The 24661-nt window shown below is 45.2% G+C and overlaps 1 protein-coding gene across 1 annotated transcript in view; it reads left to right on the top strand.

The window, feature by feature from the left end:
- The window catches only part of ZNF532 (zinc finger protein 532), a 107671-nt gene that overhangs the window by 39696 nt on the left and 43314 nt on the right, over window positions 1-24661 (top strand). The window contains exons 3-4 of the mRNA XM_024754922.1: window positions 8161-10520; window positions 22850-23031. Of these exons, the coding sequence (XP_024610690.1) occupies window positions 8178-10520; window positions 22850-23031 (2525 nt within the window). The 5' untranslated portion in view covers window positions 8161-8177. The remainder of the gene's footprint in view (window positions 1-8160; window positions 10521-22849; window positions 23032-24661) is intronic.

Raw genomic sequence — 24661 nt, 5'->3', positions numbered from 1 at the left:
GTTAGTTCTTCGTTACACTTGGTCTCTTATTTTGGGCCTCTCCTCATTCCTGATTGATTTTATTTTTTGTTTACGCACAGTAAAACTCTCTGGGTCTTGACAAAGACATAGACGTGTGTATCCAGCCCCACAGTTGTGGTACAGAACAGTTCTGTCACCTCCACGTTTCCCCCTACAGCCTGGATTTTAACAGTGGTTTCAGGCGAGTGGGTAGCAAAGGGGTGGGGAAGGAGCTGGGCGGTGTAGGATCTCCCCGACGACTGAGAACTTGACTGTGAGGGCAGCGTGCCCATGGACAGAGCACAAGGGTAGGGTGTCCAGGTTGAGGCTGGGGGACGTCTCTTTAGCCAGTAGGTAGAGGTAGTAGGAGTGGCCAAAAGCCCCGGAGCTGGGCAGCAACCTCCCAGTGAGGACCAGCTGGGAAAGGCCAGCTGTGCGGATCAGGCAGGGTCTGAAGGGGCAGGCGGACCATGGGGAAGGGTCCTGCCTGTTGTCTTCGAAGCTGACTGTGGAAAGAAGGAGGTGTGGAGTAGGTACCAGGGGAAGGTTAGAAAACAGCCTCTGTCCCCTGGCAGGGTGGGAATTAAGGAGAAGGAAAAGAGAGGGTGGTGGGGCAGAGTGATACAGAGGACGCCCTGGGGCACGAGGAGCGGGGATTTGCTGCAGTCCTCTCTAGAGGTACCCTTGACAGCTGCAGAACCATGTGGAAAACGCAAAGGAGCTTTTTACTGCAGAGCTTTCGTTTGACCTGTGAGTGCTTGGAGTTGCGGGGAGTGATGCAAGGAGTAGGCCAAGAACTGTGAGTCGAGCTTCTGGAAGAGGCTGAGGTTTGTAGGGACCATTTATTCCTGTGGGAGGAAGGGTGGGTGGAGGAGGGAAGGGGAGGCGCTTGTAGGTGTAGCCTTGAGGGAAAAGTGAAGGATAACCCGCAGGGAAGGGCAGGGGCTGGATATATTCTTGTCTTTCCCAAGGTTGTGCCCTGATGAAGTGCCTCTGTGTTTATGTTTCTAGAAGCAGTTTGAACTTTCACATCAGTGGTTTTTCAAATCAGGAATATTAGGTATTAACTGAAGAAGAAAACACGGCCTTGGCCAGAGTATCTATCTGTATGTCAATATTGATACCATCAGGATTCAGTGAAACAAGAAGATATCTATTCTTGATGATAGCAGCTGCATTTACTAATTTCTTATTAACTCATACAGAATTAAAACGTATATTCTTTCCTTTTCACCTTATGTGTAAACTGTCTTTTTACACATGGGCAGCTAACTTGGTGGGGGCTGTTGAGAAAGTGAAGTACTTCTGGCCTCAGCAGGTGGTGTGCAGGGAGTGGGGGGGACGCCCGCCAGTGCTGGAAGCTGAGAGGGGGCTGGGCGCTCTGTGGTCCTGGGTCACACTTCTTCCCAGTGGCTGGAGAGGAGCCTCAGACCTACATGGTGCCCTGGCTTATCGTCCAGATCTACCCAGGGCCTGATGAGTGTGGAGGATGGAGATAAACACTTCTCTCTGGTGTTCTGGCACTTGTATGGGGCCTTCAACTAGCATGTATTTAAGAGATTCCATAGCTCCATTTATTATTGCTTATTTTTTCCCTCAAAGCTATATGCACGTAGCCATTCGTATGTGTGTGTGTGTGTATTTTTTTTAGTTATTATTTTTTTGAGACCTAAGTGTCTGCCAGTTTTTGGGACCCAGTCTCCTTGTCCATCCCCCACCCTTCCCTAGAGAGCAGCCCTGAGGCAGAGACGTAGGCAATCAGGTGTTTTGTTTTGTTTCTATTTTTTGTTTGAAACTCCACAAAACTGACATCTCTTCCCAGCTGGTTTAGGAAGAGCGAGCAAAGAAGCATGAAGCAGATTTGTGTAACTGAACCTGCTGTTTGGGATGGAATTGCAGTGATAAAATATTTTTCCCTGATAAGCAATTCAGATTGAAGTGAGGGAGAAGGAAATGGTCAGTTGGGGAAAAAGAGATGTGATGTCTTTTTCTCTTTTGTGGTTGAAGAGATGTCATGATGGAGGGCGTTGAAAATGCTAAAGGTGAAAAGGGATTGGTGAAGAAGGAAGAGCCCAAGGGTGTGTGTGTACTAGTATGAGGGGAAAGGCAGGGATTGGGAGGTAGAGGCCGGGAGAAACCAACCCCCTGCTTATTTCTTTGAAGACGTGGGACCTGAGGGTGCTAAGTCATTTTCTGTGAGCAGCAAACTAAATGTGAAGCATTGCATAATATAAACACACATAAGAACATTGCATATTTGAAGAAATGAAGGTTAGAAATGTGAGTTAGATTCATTAATCTGTTGAATTACTTCTTCAAAAAGGGCTTCAGTGGCCAGATAAGTGCCAGAAAACAGTGACAAATATAGTCCCCCAAAAGGATAACAGACCTTGGATTATCATAGTTGTTCTTTGAAAAGTTTGTAAAATGCTGTTGAGGCGATCTGTAGACTTGGATTTGTTTTTCTTTAGGATTATTATGACTTAGCGTTTATTGATTTTCATTAAAGAAAATGTTAGTTTCTCCATTTACATGGGGAAGCCGATGTGTTGTCACCGGTCACATTGACCTTTGCATATTCATTTTGCAGGTGTGTATCTGGGGATTATTTGCAGTTGGGTTCAGTGGTTACTTTATGACTGGGAGATTCTGTGCCATCATCCTCTAGTTGGAAATTGACAAGTGCCTCCATGAAGAACAGTTTCTTATTGCAAAGTATAAGAAGTATGATTAAGGGGTGAATGAGTTTTTCTTTTGATTTGATAACTTTAGTTGGAAATTGACAAGTGCCTCCATGAAGAACAGTTTCTTATTGCAAAGTATAAGAAGTATGATTAAGGGGTGAATGGGTTTTTCTTTTGATTTGATAACTTTTGACTTTTACCAACAAAGATGAAATAGCTTACTATAATTTTAAGAGACTTTGGTAGGAAAGGAAGTGTTTTGTCTGTGTCATAGGAGGGAATAGAGTGACCATGTGACAGACTTGAGTTCTTTGATTTTCTTTTTTTATAAACAGGCCTAGCATTGCCCCCCCCAGACATTTTCAAGGTGAAAGGACTTTTATACATCGAGCACAAATGCTGTTAGTGAATTATACGTTATTTATAGGGTGTTTAGTTTTAAATTAAAAGACTGTTAGTGCCTTTGAAGGAAGCTGTATTTTACAGGGTTTATATGAGATGAAAGACATTGTTGCAATAACTAAAACTAATTCTGTTTGAAAGTCAAGCTGTTGAGGGAAAGGGAAGCTAAAATGAGATCTTTTTATCTTATCTTTTAAACGAGAAGACTGAGATTTATCTTTGTAATGTTTTTAAGCAGAAGAATCTATTTTTAAAACAGTACTTAGGAATTGGGGTGAACAAAAGTAAAGAAAACTTTCAAACATAAACATTTCTCTCTACTTGATAGAACGGAGAAATGAAGCAGGAGTTAAGCATTTTTTCCCCCAAGTGGTAAATTCACTCTTGCCTTCCAGAATGTGGGAAGGGTGAGGGTAGTAATAGGACGGTGTGATTGTGGGCATGACAAACATTTCTATAAACCAAAAAAGAAGTGTGAAGTTACAGACAGCGGTGTTTATTACATTGATTTACAGCCCGGGAGAGGTGAACTCACCGCCACGATGGTCTTGGGTTTCAGACAACGCGATGTGCTTTCAGCGGCCGCTGCACTTGGCCTTTTATGCCCGCTGTGCATTTTCACCTTATAGTCAGGATTCTTTCAGGTGAACTAGGAGAGCTGACTCATATGTTTTTAAACTGCTGCTAATTCACTCTTACCTCTCCACAGTGTCCCAGTACTTCACCCCAAAGAGTTCATCTGGGTTTATCTTCTTCCCTAAAGAGAAAGTGTATACATCTTAGGCGTTTAGAGGAAGGGGGGTGGGGGCAGGTATGGCTAGATGTCCACAGAAAAAGTTGTTCCTGCATCAGGAATGTCTTCTGGACTGCTTGGGGGGCTTGCAGATGTGGAGGTTCCTCTCTGGGGTTTTCTAAGCCTTCACTCTGCTTTACTTATGCAGATAGGAAAAGATACCGACAGTGTGGTGGGTGACATCCTACCATTGACTATAAGATTTAATGCTGCTGCTGTCGCCACCATATGTGAGCACCTGTGTGTCCATAAAGCAGGCAGGTCCCTGTTGTGTGTCAACAGGAGGGAGATGGTACGAATCAGTATTACTCTTCCAAGTATTCATCAGAATGCCTGCCAGCTGCACTGCCAGTGTGAACTGCCAGTTGCTTAGCACGTTGTGTTTCATGTGGTGACCCTTTTATCATTTCTTGTGGTTGTGTGTTCTGGGCCTACCACCCACTGAGTATTTGAATTTTCTGTTATGTTCTTTTTGTTCCTGAACCGACTGCCCTCTAGGATGAATGGTGTGAAACTGGATGACGTCATTTGCTCACCAAAATCATAAAGAGAGGGCAAATGACATGAATCCCATGTAGCTGTAAAGAAAGGGTTGAGGGATTTAGGCAGAGCCCAGCCACCACTGGGGACATCCAGAGGCTGGATCCCAGCTTTGGATAAGTGGTGGCATTAAAAAACCACCTTTCAGGCCTATTTGACTCCAGTGGGGTTTTGGGGGTGGTTCATGAGTCTATGTTTTGAATTCTTTAAAAAGTGGTCTACAAACTTGGATCATCATGGCTGGTAAAGATAGATCATAGGGATGCTTCGCTAATGGTGGTTTTATTGTGAGTATTCAGTTTATAAAGGCAGTATGATGCTTAAAAATAAAGCTGGTGAGGGACTTCCCTCGTGGCACAGTGGTTAAGAATCCGCCTGCCAGTGCAGGGGACACAGGTTTGATCCCCGGTCTGGGAAGATCTCACTTGCCATGGATCAGCTAAGCCTGCGAGCCACAGCTACTGAAGCCCGTGCGCCTAGAGCCTGTGCTCCGCAACAAGAGAAGCCACCGCAATGAGAAGCCCACACACTGCAACGAAGAGTAGCCCCCGCTCGCCATAACTAGAGAAAGCCAACGCTCAGAAATGAAGACCCAGCGCAGTCAAAAATAAATAAAATATATAAATTAAATAAATAACACTGGTGCCATTCAGGGATTATTCCTAAGTGGGCGGACTCTTAAGTGGGTATATTGTCTCATTGCCCACATTTTACAGTTCAGCTTCATTTAAAAAAGAAAATCATAATATCAAACTTTCTTGCTAGATTTGACTTCATATAGATGTTTTCATGTCATTATATGCTTAGAAGTGTTGTACTTTGATGCCGGGGGTGCATTATTCCCTGTCTGGTCCTGCTGGCACCCATCTGGGAGAAAAGTGGCCCAGAGTGTTCTCTCTAGGCCAAGCAAACCATCTAGAGAAAAGTACATGTGACTTCTGAGACATAAGTGCATGGAAAGTGATTTATTCTTTTTTTTATGATATTTTCTGTTGCTTTCTCTCTTTATTAATGCACTTTATTTTATTTTATTTTATTTTTTTTTAACATCTTTATTGGGGTATAATTGCTTTACAATGGTGTGTTAGTTTCTGCTTTATAACAAAGTGAATCAGCTATACATATACATATGTTCCCATATGTCTTCCCTCTTGCGTCTCCCTCCCTCCCACTCTCCCCATCCCACCCCTCCAGGCTTATTAATGCACTTTAAAAAAATTAATTTATTTATTTTTGGCTGCTTTGGGTCTTCGTTGTTGCACGCAGGCCTTCTCTAGTTGTGGTGAGCGGAGGCTACTCTTAGTTGCGGTGCGCGGGCTTCTCATCGTGGTGGCTTCTCTTGTTGCGGAGCACGGGCTCTAGGCATGTGGGCTTCAGTAGTTGTGGCACGTGGGCTCAGTAGTTGTGGCTAGCAGCCTCTAGAGCGCAGGCTCAGTAGTTGTGGCACACGGGCTTAGTTGCTCCGTGGCATGTGGGATCTTCCTGGACCAGGGCTTGAACCCGTGACCCCTGCATTGGCAGGCGGATTCTTAACCACTGTGCCACCAGGGAAGCCCTGGAAAGTGATTTATTCTTCAGCTCCTTTTGAGCCATAAGTGTTTGTTTCATCTTCAACAGTAGTTTTTCCCAACAAAATTCTTTGAAGTGTTTGGGTGTGTCCCAGAGTGGGTGAATATGCTGAGGGTGTCTTAACAGCTGATGATGGATTTATGGTTAATGTGAATTTTCACGGGTATGTTTATTGTTGCCTGAGTAGAAGTCCTACTGTGATCCTCATATAGTTATTTTTATTAGGAATGCATGATTTTTTACAGATTGTACGAGAAAAAAATCATTAAATACTTTGGTAAAATATGAAAGACAACTTCTCAGTGATTTAAAGCAGACTTAAAGGAGGAATGATGTAGTAAATATTGACAAGGAAAGAGTCTAGGTGTCTACAAATCACTTAGGCCGATTCTTCCATTGAAAGTTGCCTAAGATCAGCTGTGATCCTTGTTTCTTCCGACATTGATTGTTTCTTGATTCCCCTCTCTTCTTCCCTTCTTCTTCTTTGCTTTCTTTCTCTCCCTCTCCTTCCCTTTCCAGTTTTTCATTCATCCTCTTCCCTTTCCTTCTCTTCCTGGCTGCTGGCCTTCACGGCAGAAGGAAGGAACAGGCCCAGAGAGATCCCCTTACTTCCTGAGGGTCTCAGAGGCAGTGAGTTGTCTGCAGAGCAGGGTCAAGGCCTGTTCTTATTGTAAGTCCTGTGTTCTGGTCCCTGACTTGTGTCCTGTTGGTTATTTGGCATTTATGGTGCAAAGGCAAGTGGGACATTGCCTGTCTTCAGGCAGCTGACCAGGCCAGTAGGTAAGAAGAGACAAGTACACACACACTGTAATACATACAGAGCATAATCGAATCATAAGATGGAGTGCTCTGGGGGTTCAGGGAGGAGGAAGCGCTCCCCTACAGTGGAAGGGCCCCTTGTGAAGACCCCAAGCAGTCTGTGTATTTATATATCCTTCATCTTTAGTAACGGCTGTGACTGTCCATTTTCCTAAAACTCTCCATCCTTCTACCATCCAGGGCTTCGTGCACATTAATGCAAGCACTTCTTTTTTTTTTTTCCTGCGGTACACGGGCCTCTCACTGTTGCGGCCTCTCCCGTTGTGGAGCACAGGCTCCGGACGCGCAGGCTCAGCAGCCATGGCTCACGGGCCCAGCCGCTCTGCGGCACGTGGGATCTTCCCGGACCGGGGCACGAATCTGTGTCCCCTGCATCGGCAGGCGGACTCTCAACCACTGCGCCACCAAGGAAGCCCCAATGAAAGCACTTCTTCATAGACTGTTGTCCACCCTTATCTAGCCTGGCTGCCAAAGAGAGGGCCTTCCTCCCCTGGGCTCTGTCACGTACTTGGGTCCGTGTTGTCACGTGCTGGGAGTAGTTTCATGGAAGGCCTTTCTCAGCTGCCACAGCCATTTGCAAGACTGTGTAGGCTGAGTAGTGATTAGGAAACAGCTGTGCATTCCCTTAACTAGCGAAACCACTGGACTGGGGAGGGAGATGGAAGGGACACTACACTTTTCTGCCTGGAGAGTGTTTTTTTCCCCTAACATAATGGAGGGAATTAAGATTAAGTAAAAAGTGATGGAATAAGCTCCTGGGGGATTTTTGAAAATCTCAGACGGAACTTTATGAGCAGTAGACGGCCTGTGCTGGGTTGGGGTGCTCACTTCTGTGGATGAATTGAAATCTGTAATTGGAGTTTTGCTTGTAATCTGTTGCTTTTAATGTGATATCCCAAATCTGACGGTGACTGTGTTAGCAATAATTTTGCCAGTAGAATTAAATGCTGTCAAGATCAAGATATGTTTGGAAGTAGTTTTTAAGATCAAGATATGTTTGGAAGTAGTTTTTTGTGAAAATGGTGCGGTGAATCCAACGATAAATAACATTTTCTAGTCATTAACACCAGAACCTGCTCTTCGTGCTGTAATAGTTTTGATCAGCTTGTTAGAGAGGCTGCACACTGGCAGTGCTGCACGGCCTTTTGGAGGAATTACTTCAAAGCTGTAATCGTCAGGGCCTTATACCTGTTTTCCAGATGCTCGTTCACTTTGGCTCAATGTCCTGACATTATAATAAGTGCAGTTGGCAACTCGCTCTTTCATGATAATCATCACTGTTCGTGTAAGTCCCATAAGGATGTTTATCTGCATGCTTATTGCTGATGGAATTATTTTCTGTTCGTTTAACAGAACATCTGATCAAATTCATGACCATGGGGGATATGAAGACCCCAGACTTTGATGACCTCCTGGCAGCATTTGACATCCCAGATATGGTCGATCCCAAAGCAGCTATTGAGTCTGGACACGACGACCAGGAAGGCCACATCAAGCAGAACGCCCACGTGGATGACGACTCCCACACGCCGTCCTCCTCCGACGTCGGCGTCAGTGTGATTGTGAAGAATGTTCGGAACATCGACTCCTCCGAGGGCGCAGAGAAGGACGGCCACAATCCCACCGGCAACGGCCTGCACAACGGGTTTCTCTCGGCGTCCTCTCTGGACACTTACAGTAAAGATGGATCGAAGTCCTTGAAAGGAGACGTGCCTACCTCAGAGGTGACTTTAAAAGATTCCGCTTTCAGCCAGTTCAGCCCCATCTCCAGTGCTGAAGAGTTTGACGACGATGAGAAGATAGAGGTGGACGACCCCCCGGACAAAGAGGACATGCGCTCCGGCTTCAGATCGAACGTGTTGACAGGGTCGGTTCCCCAGCAGGACTATGACAAACTGAAGGCACTCGGGGGAGAAGGCTTAAGCAAAACTGGCATCTCTACGACAGGCAATCTAGAGAAAAACAAAGTTGTCAAGAGAGAAACAGAAACAAATTCTATAAATCTGAGTGTTTATGAACCTTTCAAAGTCAGAAAAATGGAGGATAAACTGAAGGAAAACTCTGAAAAGGTGCTTGAAAACAGGGTCCACGAGGGCAAGCTGAGCTCGGAGAAGAATGACGCCTCCCTCGGCGGTGTGGTGCCCTCGAGGACCAAGCCATCCTCCAAGCTCTCTTCCTGCATCGCTGCAATTGCGGCTCTTAGTGCTAAAAAGGCCGCTTCCGACTCCTCTAAAGAACCAGTGACCAACTCCCGGGAGGCCTCTCCGTTACCAAAAGAAGTAAACGATAGCCCTAGAGCCATTGAAAAGTCTCCGGAATCCCAGAGTCTCATCGATGGGACAAAAAAAGCATCCCTTAAGCAGCCGGATAGTCCCAGGAGCATTTCCAGTGAGAACAGTAGCAAGGGATCGCCATCCTCTCCTGCAGGGTCAACACCAGCAATTCCCAAAGTCCGCATAAAAACCATCAAGACGTCTTCTGGGGAAATCAAGAGAACAGTGACGAGGGTGTTGCCTGAAGTCGATCTCGATGCCGGAAAAAAGCCTTCTGAGCAGACAGGGTCCATGGTGGCGTCCGTGACGTCGCTGCTGTCGTCTCCGACGGCCGCCGTCCTTTCCTCCCCGCCCAGGGCGCCTCTGCAATCGGCGGTCGTTACCAACGCGGTGGCCCCCGCCGAGCTGACCCCCAAACAGGTCACCATCAAGCCTGTGGCGACTGCCTTCCTCCCGGTGTCGGCCGTGAAGACAGCCGGGTCTCAAGTCATTAATTTGAAGCTCGCCAACAACACGACGGTCAAAGCCACGGTCATATCTGCTGCTTCCGTGCAGAGCGCCAGCAGTGCCATCATTAAAGCCGCCAACGCCATCCAGCAGCAGACCGTCGTGGTGCCGGCCTCCAGCTTGGCCAACGCCAAACTCGTGCCAAAGACTGTGCACCTTGCCAACCTTAACCTTCTGCCTCAGGGCGCCCAGGCCACCTCTGAGCTCCGCCAGGTGCTCACCAAACCTCAGCAGCAAATAAAGCAGGCAATAATCAGTGCCGCGGCCTCACAGCCACCCAAGAAGGTGTCGCGGGTCCAGGTGGTGTCCTCCCTGCAGAGTTCTGTGGTGGAAGCTTTCAACAAGGTGCTGAGCAGCGTCAACCCAGTCCCAGTTTACATCCCCAACCTTAGTCCTCCTGCGAACGCGGGCATCACGTTACCGACCCGCGGCTACAAGTGCTTGGAGTGTGGGGACTCTTTCGCCCTCGAGAAGAGCCTGACCCAACACTACGACAGGCGCAGCGTGCGCATCGAAGTAACGTGCAACCACTGCACCAAGAACCTCGTTTTTTACAACAAGTGCAGTCTCCTGTCCCATGCCCGCGGGCACAAGGAGAAGGGAGTGGTGATGCAGTGTTCACACTTGATCCTGAAGCCAGTCCCAGCAGATCAGATGATCGTTTCTCCATCAAGCAATACTCCTGCTTCATCTTCCGCCCTCCCGAGCTCCTCGGGAGCCGGCACACACACTGTAACAAAAATTCAGCCTGGCATAACCGGGACAGTCATATCAGCCCCTTCCAGCACACCCGTCATCCCAGCTATGCCTCTGGATGAAGACCCATCCAAGCTCTGTAGGCATAGTCTGAAATGTTTGGAGTGTAATGAAGTTTTCCAGGATGAGACGTCGCTGGCCACTCATTTCCAGCAGGCTGCAGATACAAGTGGACAAGTAGAGTATCATTTACATTTTGGTATTTCGGTGATGAATCTGTAGACGTGAGTGCTCTATGCCATGCCCGTTGATTTTAGGGGCGGGAGCTCAGTTAAATGGGGGGATGTGTGTGTATATTTGTGTACACACTCGCATGTGAGAGAGGATTGTTTTCTAGAGCAATGTTGAAATACGAATCTTATTTAAAAATCAGTGCTTTTGAAGATGATTCTTTTAGACAGTTAGAAACTGTGTACTAGTTGGGTCATGGCACCTTAGATTTAGGGTAAGTAAAGGAGTTCTTAATTGTTGGGTGATAGGAATTTACGTTGGAAGTCTGAGCTCTAGCGAGTGATAGTATAGACCCTTTGGATTAAGTGTTCAAGTCAGGCTGCGTCACCAGTGTTCCTGAGTCATTTATTAGCGACCATTGTGGGATTTAAAAATTTCCTGTTGTTTATAAATTATTGTCTTTTACAGTTAAACACACCCAGTTGATACCCACTTTTCAGGCGTGCCTGCTTATTTAAGATGTTGGTCTGGTATATTCAGTGATATTCTCCACTGCAGTGAATTTAAGCTTCTAACAGAAAACCCATCCATTTAATAGAATACCTTTGAGTTTGTTTGTGGCATTTTTTTTTTCTTCTTTGGGCTGCGTTGGTTCTTCGTTGTGGTGGCTTCTCTTGTTGCGGAGCACGGGCCCTAGAGCGCACGGGCTTCAGTAGTTGTGGTGCGTGGGCTCAGTAGTTGTGGCGCATGGGCTCTAGGGCGTAGGCTCAGTAGTGGTGGTGCCTGGGCTTAGTTGCTCTGTGGCATGTGGGATCTTCCCGAACCAGGGATTGAACCCCTGTCCCCTGCCTTGGCAGGTGGATTCTTAACCACTGTGCCACCAGGGAAATCCCTTGTTTGTGGCATTTTTGGTTTGTTTTTTGTGGTGAAGTGTAGGTTGGTGTTGGTGAGATGTATTTCACAGTGCGCGTCAGTCAGCGGTTTTATCTCTACCATTTGCTTCTCTCCATGAGGCAACTTCTGGGCAGTAGATAAATGTGTTTTACAGATATATGGAAGTAACTGGGCATGTTGAGTGAAACTAATTCAAGCTAGAGAGACCATATGATTTATTGTGCAAACCAGGAAATATGTGATATTGGAAGGGGCGCTGGTTTGAGCTGATATACCCTGGCTCAAACTTCTGTTTTGGAAGCCCCAGTGGTAAACTGATCTTTCCCTTACTTGCCTCCGCTGTCTTGTGACGAGGAGCTTTATGCTGTGGTTCAGACGTCTGGTACTGTCACCGTGATCAGCTCCCCAAGGGCAACTGCTGAGTCAAGTTCTTTGTAGGATTTGAGTTTGGGGAACAAAAGATCAAGAATACCTCAGTGACTTTTCCTGTGGACATTCAGTTGAGTGGAAATGGAGGCGATAAAGAGTTTCGAGAACATTCTTGCATCGAGAATGTTGGATGTTACATGTTTCATTGGCTCTGACGGTAAAGCGCTCAGGTGGCTAAGCTGGTTCAAGAAGAAGTGACTGATGCAGCCCCCCAAGCGCGTCCTGGTGACAGGGCTTGGGTTCTGTCTGGGTTCCTCTTACCTGGTCACCGCTTCATCAAAGGGGCAGTCTTTCTTTCTGTCTTAAAAGGATGCAGTAAAAAAAAAAAAAAGCCGTTTCCGTAGTTCTCTCTGTTCTGCTGGTATTTTGTGCAGGTGGTGGAGTATGTCCTGGCTCACGTGTGCTGGTCCGTATTGGCATGTGGAGCTGCCTTGAGAGATGTCTGTTCCCTTGGGGACCTTTTCTTCCCTGTTTTCCCCTTGTTTTTGTTCTCTGTTAACCATTCAGGCTCATCCGCTGAACTGGGGTCAAATAGGGAAGCGCTTTCCCTCAGGGAAAGAGATTGACGTCTCTTCTTGTGTGGGTGGTTGCTTTGCCTTGACTCCTTGTATTTTGCTGGGACAGGTGTGTAGCGCAGCTCCCCCGTTTCCCCTGGAGCACTGAGGGATGCGTCAGGACAGAACATATGTTAACTCCAGGGCCAGGTAATACTAGGCCGGACAGTCACCCCGTTCTGGTTCCTTCCTCTGACTCTGCCGAGCTAGGGTCCACTCAGCCCACCCGAGAAGAGCATTTCTGTCGAGTGAGCTTCAGCTGCCGCCTGAGCCAGCCACCGCCTGGCTGGCAGCGCCAGCACACCCCGTGGCACGTCCCCCGCTCCTAGTGCCCCTGCTTTCACCCAAACCCTGCCCTTCACCACGGCATCCCCTCCACAACTTGCCACTCTACTCAGGCTCAGCCGGGGGCTCTGCGCACCCAGGGGCAGCCTGGTCTCTCACCCGGCCGCCCAGCCTGCGCCTCTGGGTGCGGAGCGGCTGCCCCTTCTTCAGCCTCCTTAACACCCTCCTGAGTCTCTCCTGCAGCCCAGGAGGCCAGTGGCATCCGTGCAGCTCCTGCTGTCCTAGCCTCAAGTGTAGCGGGAGCTCGGGTGGTCCCCACCTGTGGTTGGCCCCTGGGGCGGCATCAGGTACCCATGGCGATGGGAGGCTGGGGCTGAAGACAGGAAGGACGGGAGAGAAAAGAGAAAAATTCTTCGTTTCGTCTTCTCCAGTTTGCTATTCACACGACCTATGGCCGGTTTACAGTTTGTGAACTTAAATTTAAGTGTGGGGAAAAAGTCCACCTGTATAAACTGTTTCCTCTCTGACAAGAGCACTTAACAACACTTAGTTCAACTTCTCAATTTTGTAAGAAGATCTAAGGGCACCTCAAGCACCAGTCTTTCCCTGAGCGCCTTCTTTCTGTCTTACTTTCCGTTTCTCCGTTGGCCTCCCCGTTCCTGGTGACTCGTGCGTGAACTTGAGCCGGAGCAGGCTGCCTCACTGCCCGAGGGTGGGGACCGTTACAGGGTCAGCCGCGGGCCCGCAGCTGCCCGTTTTCTCTTCTGGCTCTTCTCAGGTCTGCCCAGGCCGGGCTTCCCTACGTCTGCACATAGGCTTAGAGTCATGTACAACAGCTTCCTGTACTGACCCCAGCTAGCGTTGATTCTGGAGGTTAAAGGGTGTGACCTCAGGGCCCTGGCAAGACTAACAGGCCCCCGGGCCCTTGCTCCATGCCTTTCCACGTGTGAGTTTACCAGACCTAGAGAAAGGTGTGCCGGTTCACTGACAGCGGGGATATTCCTTCCTCCTTCCCTCCCTGCCTCCCATCAGGGATATTCCTCCCTTCCTTTCTCCTGCCCACCTTCTACTTATAATTGCCAAGGTAGTTTAAAAATTTTATGTGATAATGCCGAAAGTATTCCGTGCTAATTAACACCTTGAGTCTTCTCAGATCATCCCATTTTCAAATTAAACTTTTTATTTTGAGGTAATTGTAGATTATGGTAGGAAATAATACAGAGGTATCCTGTGTACCCTTTACCCAGTTTCCCCCAATGGTAACATCTTGCAAAACTGTTAAACAGTATCACATCCAGGCTGTTGGCACTGATGCTGTCAACACGTAGAGCCCTTCCACGACCATAAGGATCCCTCATATTGCCTTTTTAGAGCCCCAGTCACCTCCCTCCCACCCCTGCCTCCCTCTTAACCCCTAGGAGCCACTAATCTCTTCTCCTTTCTATAATCTTGTCATTTCAGGAATGTTATATAAATGGAGTCATACCGTATGTAGCCTTTGAGACTGGCTTTTTTCCACTCAGCGTAATTCCCTGGAGATTCATCCAGGTTGTTGGATGTATCACTAGTTTGTTCCCAGTTTGGGGCTATTATGAATAAAGCTGCCACAAACATTTGTCTGCAGGTTTTTGTGGGAACGTACGTTTTCCTTTCTCAGGGATAAATCTTTTGTGTGCTGGGTTGTATGGTAGTTGCATATTTATATTCACAAGAAATTGTTTTCCACAGCGGCTGTACAATTTTAAATCTCAAGAGCGGTGTATGAGTGGTCTAGTTTCTCCACATCCTCACCGACATTTGGTGGTGGCATCATTTCGTATTTTAGCCATCCGGATAGGTGTGTAGTGATATCTTGTGGTTTTAACTTGTGTTTCCTCCATAGCTAATAATGTTGAATACCTTTTTGTGTTTATTTGCCATCTGCATATCCTTTTTGGTGAAATGTCTCTTCTTCTGTCCATTTTCTAATTAGTGTTTTTGTTTGTTTTTACTGTTGAGTGTTAAGAGTTCTTGATATATTTTAGATACTGGTCCTTTGTCGGTATGTGGTTGCAGGTCTTTTCTCCCAGTCTGTGGCTTGTCTTTTCATCTTGTTAGGTCTTTGGCAGAATAAATGTTTTTAGTTTTGATGAAGTCCCATTTATCAGTTTTCTCTGTTACGGCTTGTGCTTTTGGTGTCAGGTCTAAGAACGCTTTGCTGTAGATCCTGAGAACCTTCTTTTATGTTTTTTTTCTAAAAAAAGTTTAGTTTTATGATTTACGTTTAAGTCTGTGATCTGTTTGGGGTTAATTTTTGTATAATGTGTGAGACTTCGATGGAGATTTCCTTTTCCCCATGCATGTCCTTTTCCTCCAGTACCACTTGTCAAGAAGGCTGTCTTTCCTTCATTGAATTGCCTTTGCAGCTTGTCAGACGTCAGCTGGCATATTTGTGGAGCCATTTCTGGGACTCTGGTGGACTGACTCCTCCAACTTTATCCTTTCCTCTCAAAATCGTTTTTTAGCTATTCTGGTTATTTTGCCTTTCCATATATATTTTAGAAGAGTCTTGTCTATAATCTACCAAAAAATTCTTGTTGGGATTTTGATAGGAATTATGTTAAACCTGTATATCCATTTGGGGGGAGCTCTTTTCTTTATTATGTTGAGTCTTTCAGTCTATGAACAAAGAATGTCTCTCCATTTATTTCGATCTTCTTTGATTTATCATTTTGTAGTTTTTATCATACAAGCCCTATACATGTTTCGTTTGCTAGCTTTCCTTCTTTCCTTACATGTTTTGTTGGTGCTTCCCCTCCCCCCGCCCCCCTTCCACATGGGCAAGTGTAAATGGTAGTATATTTTTCAGTGTTCACGTGTTCGTTGCTAATAAATGGAAACACAATTTTTGTGTATTTATCATGCATCCCTTGTCTTTGTTAAACTCGTTATTGGATTTAGGGTATTTTTTGGGGGGAAAGATTATATTGATTATTTTTCAGATATTGAACCAACCTTGCGGCATGTGGGATCTTCCCGGACCGGGGCACGAACCCGTGTCCCCTGCATCGGCAGGTGGACTCTCAACCACTGCGCCACCAGGGAAGCCCTCCTTACATGTTTTGTTGGTGCTTCCCCTCCCCCAGCCCCCCTTCCACATGGGCAAGTGTAAATGGTAGTATATTTTTCAGTGTTCACGTGTTCGTTGCTAATAAATGGAAACACAATTTTTGTGTATTTATCATGCATCCCTTGTCTTTGTTAAACTCGTTATTGGATTTAGGGTATTTTTTGGGGGGAAAGATTATATTGATTATTTTTCAGATATTGAACCAACCTTGCATCTCTGGGATGAATCCCACTTGATCAAGGTGTGTAATTCTTTTTATATATTGTGAGTTATATTTGCTAATATTTTGTTAGTATTTTGCATCTGTATTCATATAGGAAGGGACTTACAATTGGCGTTAGATTTTCTTTAAATATTTGATAGAATTCTTCAGTGAAACCATCTGGGCCTGGAGATTTCTTTTTTGGGGATTTTTTTTTAAACACCCGCTGGGCTGGTGGAGGGACTCATTATCACTTGGTAGGGATGAAGGTCACACTTCCCTGCTGCCATCTCTGATACCATCTGGGTGAGGGTATTAGGACACCTTATTACAGCCTCAGGAGCGGAGGTCTGGGCTCCACCTGGGCTTGGCGTGCTATGGGTGAGGGCACAGTGCTTCCTGGGGTGTTTGGCTGGAGTAGAGCAGTAATTGTGTCTTTTGCTAGGCTTCCCCTTTCTGGGTCCTTTGGCTAAAGATAGCAGGCTTTTGTTGGGGATTTTTTTGTCTGTGCCCCTTGGCGTTTCTCGGTTCCCCGTTTCCTCAGCTCCAAATCTGGGATCCGTGAGGCAAAAAGAACCCCAGAGAACTCATCACTAGGGACCTGAGGTGCCTAGCCATCCTGCCTTCTCTCTGCCTTTCAGAGCCTCATTATGTTTGTTGTATATATAATCCCCAGGAGTGTTAGTTGTACTTAGTGGAAGGAATAGAGAGAGGTACTTCTATTCCATTTCCCTTGAAGTGGAAGTTTCACTCTATTTTTTCAAATACAGCTGTTTCGTCTTCCAGGAGAGAGTGTGTAGTTAGTTACATCACTGGGCTCTGCCTGAGGCCTCCGGCCTGTGGTTCTCAGTCGCTTTCTGGAGTCAGGCTGCCTGGGAGGACAGCATTCCACTTGACCGTGGACTCCTCTCCTCTTTGAGCCTGAGGCATGTCCCCTGCTCAGTGAGGTCACCTCCATCTTGGCCTATCTGTGACAGCTGTCAGGAGTGAGCGTCTCTTCTTCTCCCTTTCATATGTGTTGAACCCAGCGTCTTAAGACCTCAGCCTTTCTGTTGAGAATACTTCTTGGTTTAGTGCAGGCACCATCTCCCTTCTCTTTCTATCTTTCATTTTCTCCCCATTTATATTTTTACCCCTGTTTATGGTTTGAAAGCCTCCTTTTCCGCGTTGGTCCAGGGGTGCTTGTTTGAACCCGGTAAAGGATTTCTTTTTCTTTTGACACCAGCTGTGGCTGTCTGTGCAAAACCTCCTCTCACCGTCACCCCGTGCATACGTGCTCAGGCTCTGGAGGTTTGCCAGCATGTCATGGGATAAAGTAAGGTTTGGGTGGCATTTGCTGAATTCTGCCTTGTCAGTTACTCCTTCTCTTAAAGATACTCTGTGGCCAGTCTATACAAGGGAATGATGGACTCAGGGACTCAGAGTGCTGCTTTATCATTCGCTGGCCCTGTGCTCAGCAAACCCGCACGCAGGTCTCTGTGGAGAGCCGGGTGGGAATCTGTGGTTTAGCTGGAAGCCCTCTTCACCCTGCATCCCCCGAGCCTGAATCCGAGCCAGGACCCCAGGCATGCTCGGGCCCAGGTTAGTCTGCCTTGCCTCCATCTGCTTACCCTGCCGAGGAGCAAGCCCCGAGGAGTGGGGGGTGCGATGGAGCATCTGGGGTGGATCATGCCCTTCCCAGCCGCCCTGGGGTGGATCATGCCCTTCCCAGCCGCCCTGAACCAAGCGGTGCAATAAAAGTGGAGCACGTGGACATCGACTTCTAACCCCGGTAAAACTGCCCTGGTTGGCGGTTTATGTTCCACCCTATGCCATTAATAATTCCTGCCTTGGGGCACACTGAGGAAAGGAGTGGGTGGAGGGGCTAGAGAAGTTTCCCTCCTCTCCATGAAGTAGTTAAGAGCTGCCAACTGTAGTTTTAATAATTGAAAATTAAACTTATTGGAATGTTGTTGCTTCCCCTCTTGGTAAAACCACAACTAAACTTAGCCAAGTACAGACTGGAAGCGCGTATTATAACCTCCGAATTGGTAAGATGAGTTTTCTTCCCGTAGAATCTGCATCAGCCGTAGAATCAGAGGATGTCATAGGTCCTTTGCTCAACTCTTTTATTTTACAGTTGAAGAGACAAATGCCCAATCAGTGGCCAGCTCAGAACCCGAGGCAAGATTTCTTTATTGCTAGTTATTCTTTCCGGTTTCTGATGCTGGTAACCTAAGATGTAGAAGCATAGAACTTTATAGTTGCAGGGACCATAGGAGTCTTCTGAGAATGGACCCTGGGGTTACATTCAGATTAGCTTCAAGGGTGCAGGTGAAGGTGACTTATCTGCCACGGTCCTTATTTTGGGGGGTTGCTGATTCAGTTCAGATTCAGGGAGTTTATGGGCACCATTACTAGAACATACCAGGTGTATTAAATTATCCCGAGCAGCCTCCCCCAGGTCTCATTTCTAGACGTACTCTGCTCCAGCAGCTGCTTCTGGGGGCCGTGGGGCCGCCTCAGTTCCCACGCCCACCCCCAAACACCATTATCAGCTTGGTTTTTGGCCCTGCTCTCCTAAATGTTTACTATTAATTTTGGTCAGGCTAGTCCTGTCCCAGTTGATGGTTTAATGTTATCAACTCTTAATATATCTGTCTTCTTGAGCGATTGTCATCTGAGTGGATTATATGTGTGGACCATACTGCTTTCTGCGAATTTGCTCATTTCACTGTCAACTTTTATTAGGGATTTTTAGTGCAGAATGACTTGGGGACAAAACCAGCACCAACAGCTAGCACTGGGAACAATGGTGTATACAATGGTGTATACAATGGTGTATACAGCTATTTCTGCTACAGGGCTTGCTTTGTGTTACTTCCATTTAACTGAGATCTGAAATGCAGTGCTTTGTCTGTGTTCTCATTGTGAAACTGGGTGAAAGTGAGAGCCAGAAAACAAACTGGTATACCTTTATTATTATTATTATTATTAGGTAATTATACTGTAGATGGAAAATTACAGAACTGCTGTCAATGAGGCAGAAGCAGTGTACTTAGCATCTGGGCTGACTGTTAAGTTGACAGTGTTTCGACCTCTGGATCAGTGGGTTTCATGCTGTCACAGGCTTTTGGTCTGTTTGAAATTTAAGCATGAGTAGATGCTATATTTACTCACATTTCCCGAGCCTTCCTCATCTTTTCCCTTGCTACTCTTCTCCCTAAAACATGAGTTGAAACACATAGAATTGTTTTCCTTGTTACTCAGATAATTCCTCCTGTATACAGAGAGGGTGCCGAGCCCTAGGGCTATCTGAATCCTTACCAGGGCCCCAGTGTACCCCCTTCCTCACAGCCTGCGTTGGAGGCCTAGCCTTCGCTCTGTGCCAGGATTGGGCAGAGGAGGGTGCAATGCAGGTAGCTGTCAAGTATGAGTGTGATTGCTTTTCAGCTTTATTTTCAGCTTTCTCATGTTACCTGAGTACTGAAAAACAATGTTTTGCTTTAAAAAGTAGCAGTTCTCTGAGCAAATGAGTCTGCCCCAGACTAGAAATTAACCGCTTATTACCTAAGTACTGCAAACGTTTTCCATTTTCAGATGACATAAGTAAACTGTCAAAAGACACATGAGACGATTTAAGTGCATTTTATAACACTGTTTTCTGTTCAGAAGGCAGGTACTGTCACGTTAAACTGCTTTATCCTGTCGAAAGTAGCCTCAGCTTGTATAGTAGAGAGTTAGAGTTTTAACATACATTTTTGTTTCTTTGATTTAAAGTAATGAAAAAAGGACAGTCAGATTCTTGCAGACCACAGAGAAATCCTGGCCTGCCCCCATCCTCAAATGCATCTCCCCAGATCCAGAGGACATGTGTCATTACTGTGAATTCCCAGTATCCCAGAGAAGCTAATGGCATCTGCTTCTCTGTGCTGTGAAGATCCGTCACCACTGTCTCAGGAAGCAGAGAGGACACATTATCTAAAAGAGGGGCGGTGGATAAAACTGGAGGGAGAGCAATTAGGTAAACCCTAGAACGATTGCTAGTACACAAGTATCCAGGAAGAGAACGTCTGCAGTCCAGACAACTTGCTTGTTCTCAAGATGGAATGGAGTGGGAGCAGGTAAACGGAAACGTGGGAGTCAGCACAGAGTCTGCGCACAAATTCACATGCATCCGTGCGCGCAAACTAAAGAGTAGAGCTTAATCTGACGTGATTTCCCAGGGACTGAATTCTCCCATTTCAGCAATATGGAAGCACTGTGATTTGGGGCTGTAGCCCACTCTGGCTCCCACCCTCGCCTGTACTTCTTTCTGTACCTACAGTGGGTGAGGCGCCTCAGCCCATGGAAATGGCTGAGTGCAGATTCCTGTAGCTCATCAGTGGTGGAGGGAGGGCAGAGGCTGCCGCCTGCTCTCACAGAGCCGTGGGGCCACAGGGAGCGCCCCGCCGCACAGTGCAGTGTGAAGGGAATGCGTCCCCTCTCCAAGGACTGGTGCGAGAGAGGTCGCTATTGAAAGGTTGGTAATTGGGTGACCTTGTTACTCTAAAGCATTTTTCATAGTCTTTGCAGTCAGACATTTCTGTCGTAAAGGGCACTTTAATTAACAAAACCTCTTCTTGAATAATTTGGATACTTATTTTAGTTGACCTGCAAGTAACAGAGCCCTTTCACCCACCAACCGGTCCAGAACTATTTTTATAGTTACGTGTGTTACAAACATACAGGCATCCAGTAGGGGAGCGTGTTTAAGTAATTCACTGTGAATTTTATGTGTATCGTGAAGGGTGTTTGTTAACATGTCTTGATGAGAGATCATGTGAAACTTCTCTTCAGCTTTTAGGGAGCACATACTTTGTCTCCTTTTTAGGTCTCCTGTTTTTATTTTTGTTGCTGTCTCTCCCTATAATAAAAGTGGTAGAACCATATCACTCTCTGAGAAGGAGAAGCTGCGGAGGTGGGATGGGGGATGGCCTGTAACCCTGACAGCGGTCCTCTGTCCTTCACGTGCATTTGCCCGGCGGCGGGGGGCGGGGTGGGGGGCGCGTTTTTGCTTGTTTATTCCTTGTGGACCCCCACCCTACTCCTCCCTGGGTCTTGGAATTAATTATTCAGAGCCCAGTTCAAATCCCGGTTCTTCCACCTCATAGCTGTGAGGTCTTGGCAAGTTTCTTAACTTCTCTAAACCTCATTTCCTCATCTGTAAACTGGAGATAATATTATCCACTTCATAGGTTATTATGAGAATCAGATGAGGTGATGTGTCGAAGTTTATCTGTTTAAAGGACCTAGTTCACCACTTGGCTTAGAGTGGAAATGGGCTCAATACATATGGTAAACATAAAATGTTTTGACTTGAGTGTAGGAAACACTGGTTTTATTCCTAAGTAAGTGCAAGACATTCTGAGATGTCTGTGGAAATTCAGACATTATCATTCACTGCCTGGGATGAATGACGGTGTGGTAACAGCGAATAGAAGACCTTCGTTCAAAGAAACAGACTACCTGTGATAATGTAGGTGTCACCAGGATCTTACAATTAATGCATCTGTTGCTTGGTTTTCGTTGCTGTGGCTTTGGAATATGTGTTACTAGAAAAGGAATGCTATTTTTAAATGATGCTTAGCCTCATCATAGCTGCCTGTAATGTTCTTATTTTGTGACTGCAATAAACATTTTACGGGATAAAATTTGTATTTTAGGCCTTTCAGGAGAGAACCAAGAGTTTTCAAGTGAGTTTCTGATTTTTCTTAGTTTAGGTTCCTCAGAAGTTTAAACCTTAATTTGTTTGATGCAATAGCTGAAAGAATAAAAAGTCTTTTGAAAATGTCTTAATTCTGTTGTCAGTACAAAAGATTGTTTCAGTTTTAGCTGGAGTCTATATTTTGAGGCTTTCTTTAACTGACTTTAATAAAAATTACACATTTTAGAAGGTAGTAGTAGATACCTGTGGCACGAATGTCCAGATAGTATTCAGACACATTTTATCTTCTGCTGTGTTAGGTTTATTTTTGGAATGGAAGTAATCGAGTTCTCTATTTATATTTACTTTGAGTTTTTTGTGTTTTAAAAACATGCCATGTTTGTTTAGTGCTTATGTCTAAGGGGGTGAAAACTATGTAGTGTGTTCTGGTTTTTCCTGGTTAGTGAATGGTGCAGAGCCCTTTCCAAAGAGGATTTCAGTCTGTTTTAGTTTATATGTGATTAGATTGTAAGCTCTGTGAAGTTTCAATTTAATATCTGAATTTATGTATCTAAACTTGGTTCGTTGGTTTTAATCATAAATCATAATGATCAGTTCATCCACTTAAGAAACCAGTTCATGTGCAAAAATGAAAAACTGATTGCTGCGGCCATTCTTTTTGCATTCCTGTGTTTCAGATCTCAAATAACTGAAGTGAAAAAAATTTAAAAAAGAAAGAAAGAAAGCTGGATTAACCACTCATTAATTTTTATTATTTTGAAGAAACTTTTTTGAGTTGTGGGAACTCTACTGTCAAGATAGATGCCCATAAACTTGTATTTTAAAGTTAATTATACATTAAAGTAGATTTACTAACACACTTTATAAGGATACCTCTTCTTCACACTAAAAAAAAAAAAAACGTAAACGTAACAAAATTGGAAGTCTACCTAATGCTAACTGTCTCTTTACATCGTACTTTGGGATGAGCATGACTGCATAGTACATATTGTCTGTATTTTACAGGGACATTTTACATTGACCATTTAACTTTTAAGTTTGCTTTTTCTTTGGAAATCAGTTATCGTAGTATTTGAAATGACCGCTGTATACTTATTTTGAGGTTTAACCAAGCTTCTTTGCATATTAGAAAATACTTCGTAGGACCAACCCTGTTTCCCCCTTTGGTTTATTTAGAAGACTTGCACTGTCTGCCAGATGCTGCTTCCTAACCAGTGCAGTTACGCATCTCATCAGAGAATCCACCAGCACAAATCTCCCTACACCTGCCCCGAGTGCGGGGCCATCTGCAGGTCGGTGCACTTCCAGACCCACGTCACCAAGAACTGTCTGCACTACACGCGGAGAGTTGGTTTTCGGTCAGTATATCGTTCATTTCCGTGCAAATAAAGCTTATTCACGTCGGAGGGCACGGGGTTCTGAGTGGTCTGTGCACATCGTTTTCAGGGTCATACAGTGATACCTCGATTAACAGATCCTCTGGGAACCTGGCTCATTTGTAGTCGAGTTGATCTGTGTGAATCCTGTAATGTGGTATTGACTCTGGTCCACACGAAGCCGAGGGTCAGTGGGACCCATCCTTCTAAGCAAAAGTGTGCAGGTGGTAAGGTTTGGCTTTGATTGACTGTTAGAGCCTTTATACTTTCTGCACCCTTTCTAGCATACTTCTGTTGTCACGCTCTCTGCATTTTAAGCCCTGCAAGAATGCAGTGCATTTCTGTACCTCTGAATACTTGCTCTCATCAAAACAAAACGGGTATGGATGGTCCCTTACTTTTATCTTGTCTTGTTAAAGGATTGGGTGTGTGTCCTTTCCTACCACCGCTCATTGCGGAATAGCCTTCCACCCCAGATCACCTTCCTTTATTCCTTCTTCTCCATTACCTGAGTCCAGGCTTCTCCCTCATCTCTGCACATCTTCACTGTGACCCCTTTCACTGCCCCCTAATATTCTCAGATGTGTCTTTTACAACATCTGACAAGGCTAATGTTAGTTTAGTCTTTTACAACATCTGACAAATCTAAATGTTAGTTTAGTATTGAGCGGTGATGCATTTGAACTTGATCCTCCACTTCGTGACGTTCTGAAATGCATTCCTGTACCTTTTAGAAACATTTTATTCCTGTACGTTTTGATCCAGTGAAGGTCCACCAGGAAAACACGTCATTGATATACAGTGTCTTTGTTAATAGAGGTATTACTGTATTGTGTATTTATCTTAAACTTGGAACATTTGTTCACCTGGTATTGTTAATGTTAGACTTAATATACAATTATTTTTTTTCTTTTAGTTGTGATACAGATATGATGTTTTATAAAAATGAAGGCCAGTCGGTATGATTTAAAATTTTTATTTCAGTTAAATTTACTTTATGGCATCACCAATTTCTAGGTGGTTCAGTCCATTTTTCTAACACTAAGACTTATTTCACATTTTTATCTCATGCCTCCAAACCTGTGATGCACAGATATTTAATGGATTGGCAACCACCCTAGTAGAAAACCTTTGGTTTGGAAATTTAGAAACCAGGGTTTTTGTACCAGTTAGGCTCCTCATTGTGTGGTAATTCATGTGTTCTTTGTGCCTTGGTGCCCTGCCTGTAAAATTGGTGTGATGTTTGCCTTCATCTCTGTGGGCATGTTACAGAGTAAGACAGGATAATCCAAAAGCATGCTAAGTGCTTAAGAGGAATGTTCCACATTGCAGGTGCCCTTGATTCCACAGAATTCATACACAGTGATACTTTGGTTCTTATCCCATGTTTTGAAACTCTTATTACTGGATTCTTTATTTAATATAAAACTACAAGTGCAGTTCTTTTAACGGATGCCAATTTCCTCAGATATTTATAGTTGATTTTTCTAATATAATGAAAGTGAACTTAAGTTGGAATGAATAAAGGAAGTAAGACTCCTATAATGCCAGCTATTCCTGGTATCTTTTTTTTTTTTTTTTTTTTTTTTTTTGGTACGGGGGCCTCTCACTG

Source organism: Neophocaena asiaeorientalis, unplaced genomic scaffold (assembly GCF_003031525.2).
Source record: "Neophocaena asiaeorientalis asiaeorientalis breed wild unplaced genomic scaffold, Neophocaena_asiaeorientalis_V1.1 scaffold124, whole genome shotgun sequence".
Classification (NCBI taxonomy): Eukaryota; Metazoa; Chordata; class Mammalia; order Artiodactyla; family Phocoenidae; genus Neophocaena; species Neophocaena asiaeorientalis.
The sequence above is the reverse complement of the archived record's forward strand: the minus strand, read 5'-3'. Positions and strand labels throughout refer to the sequence as shown.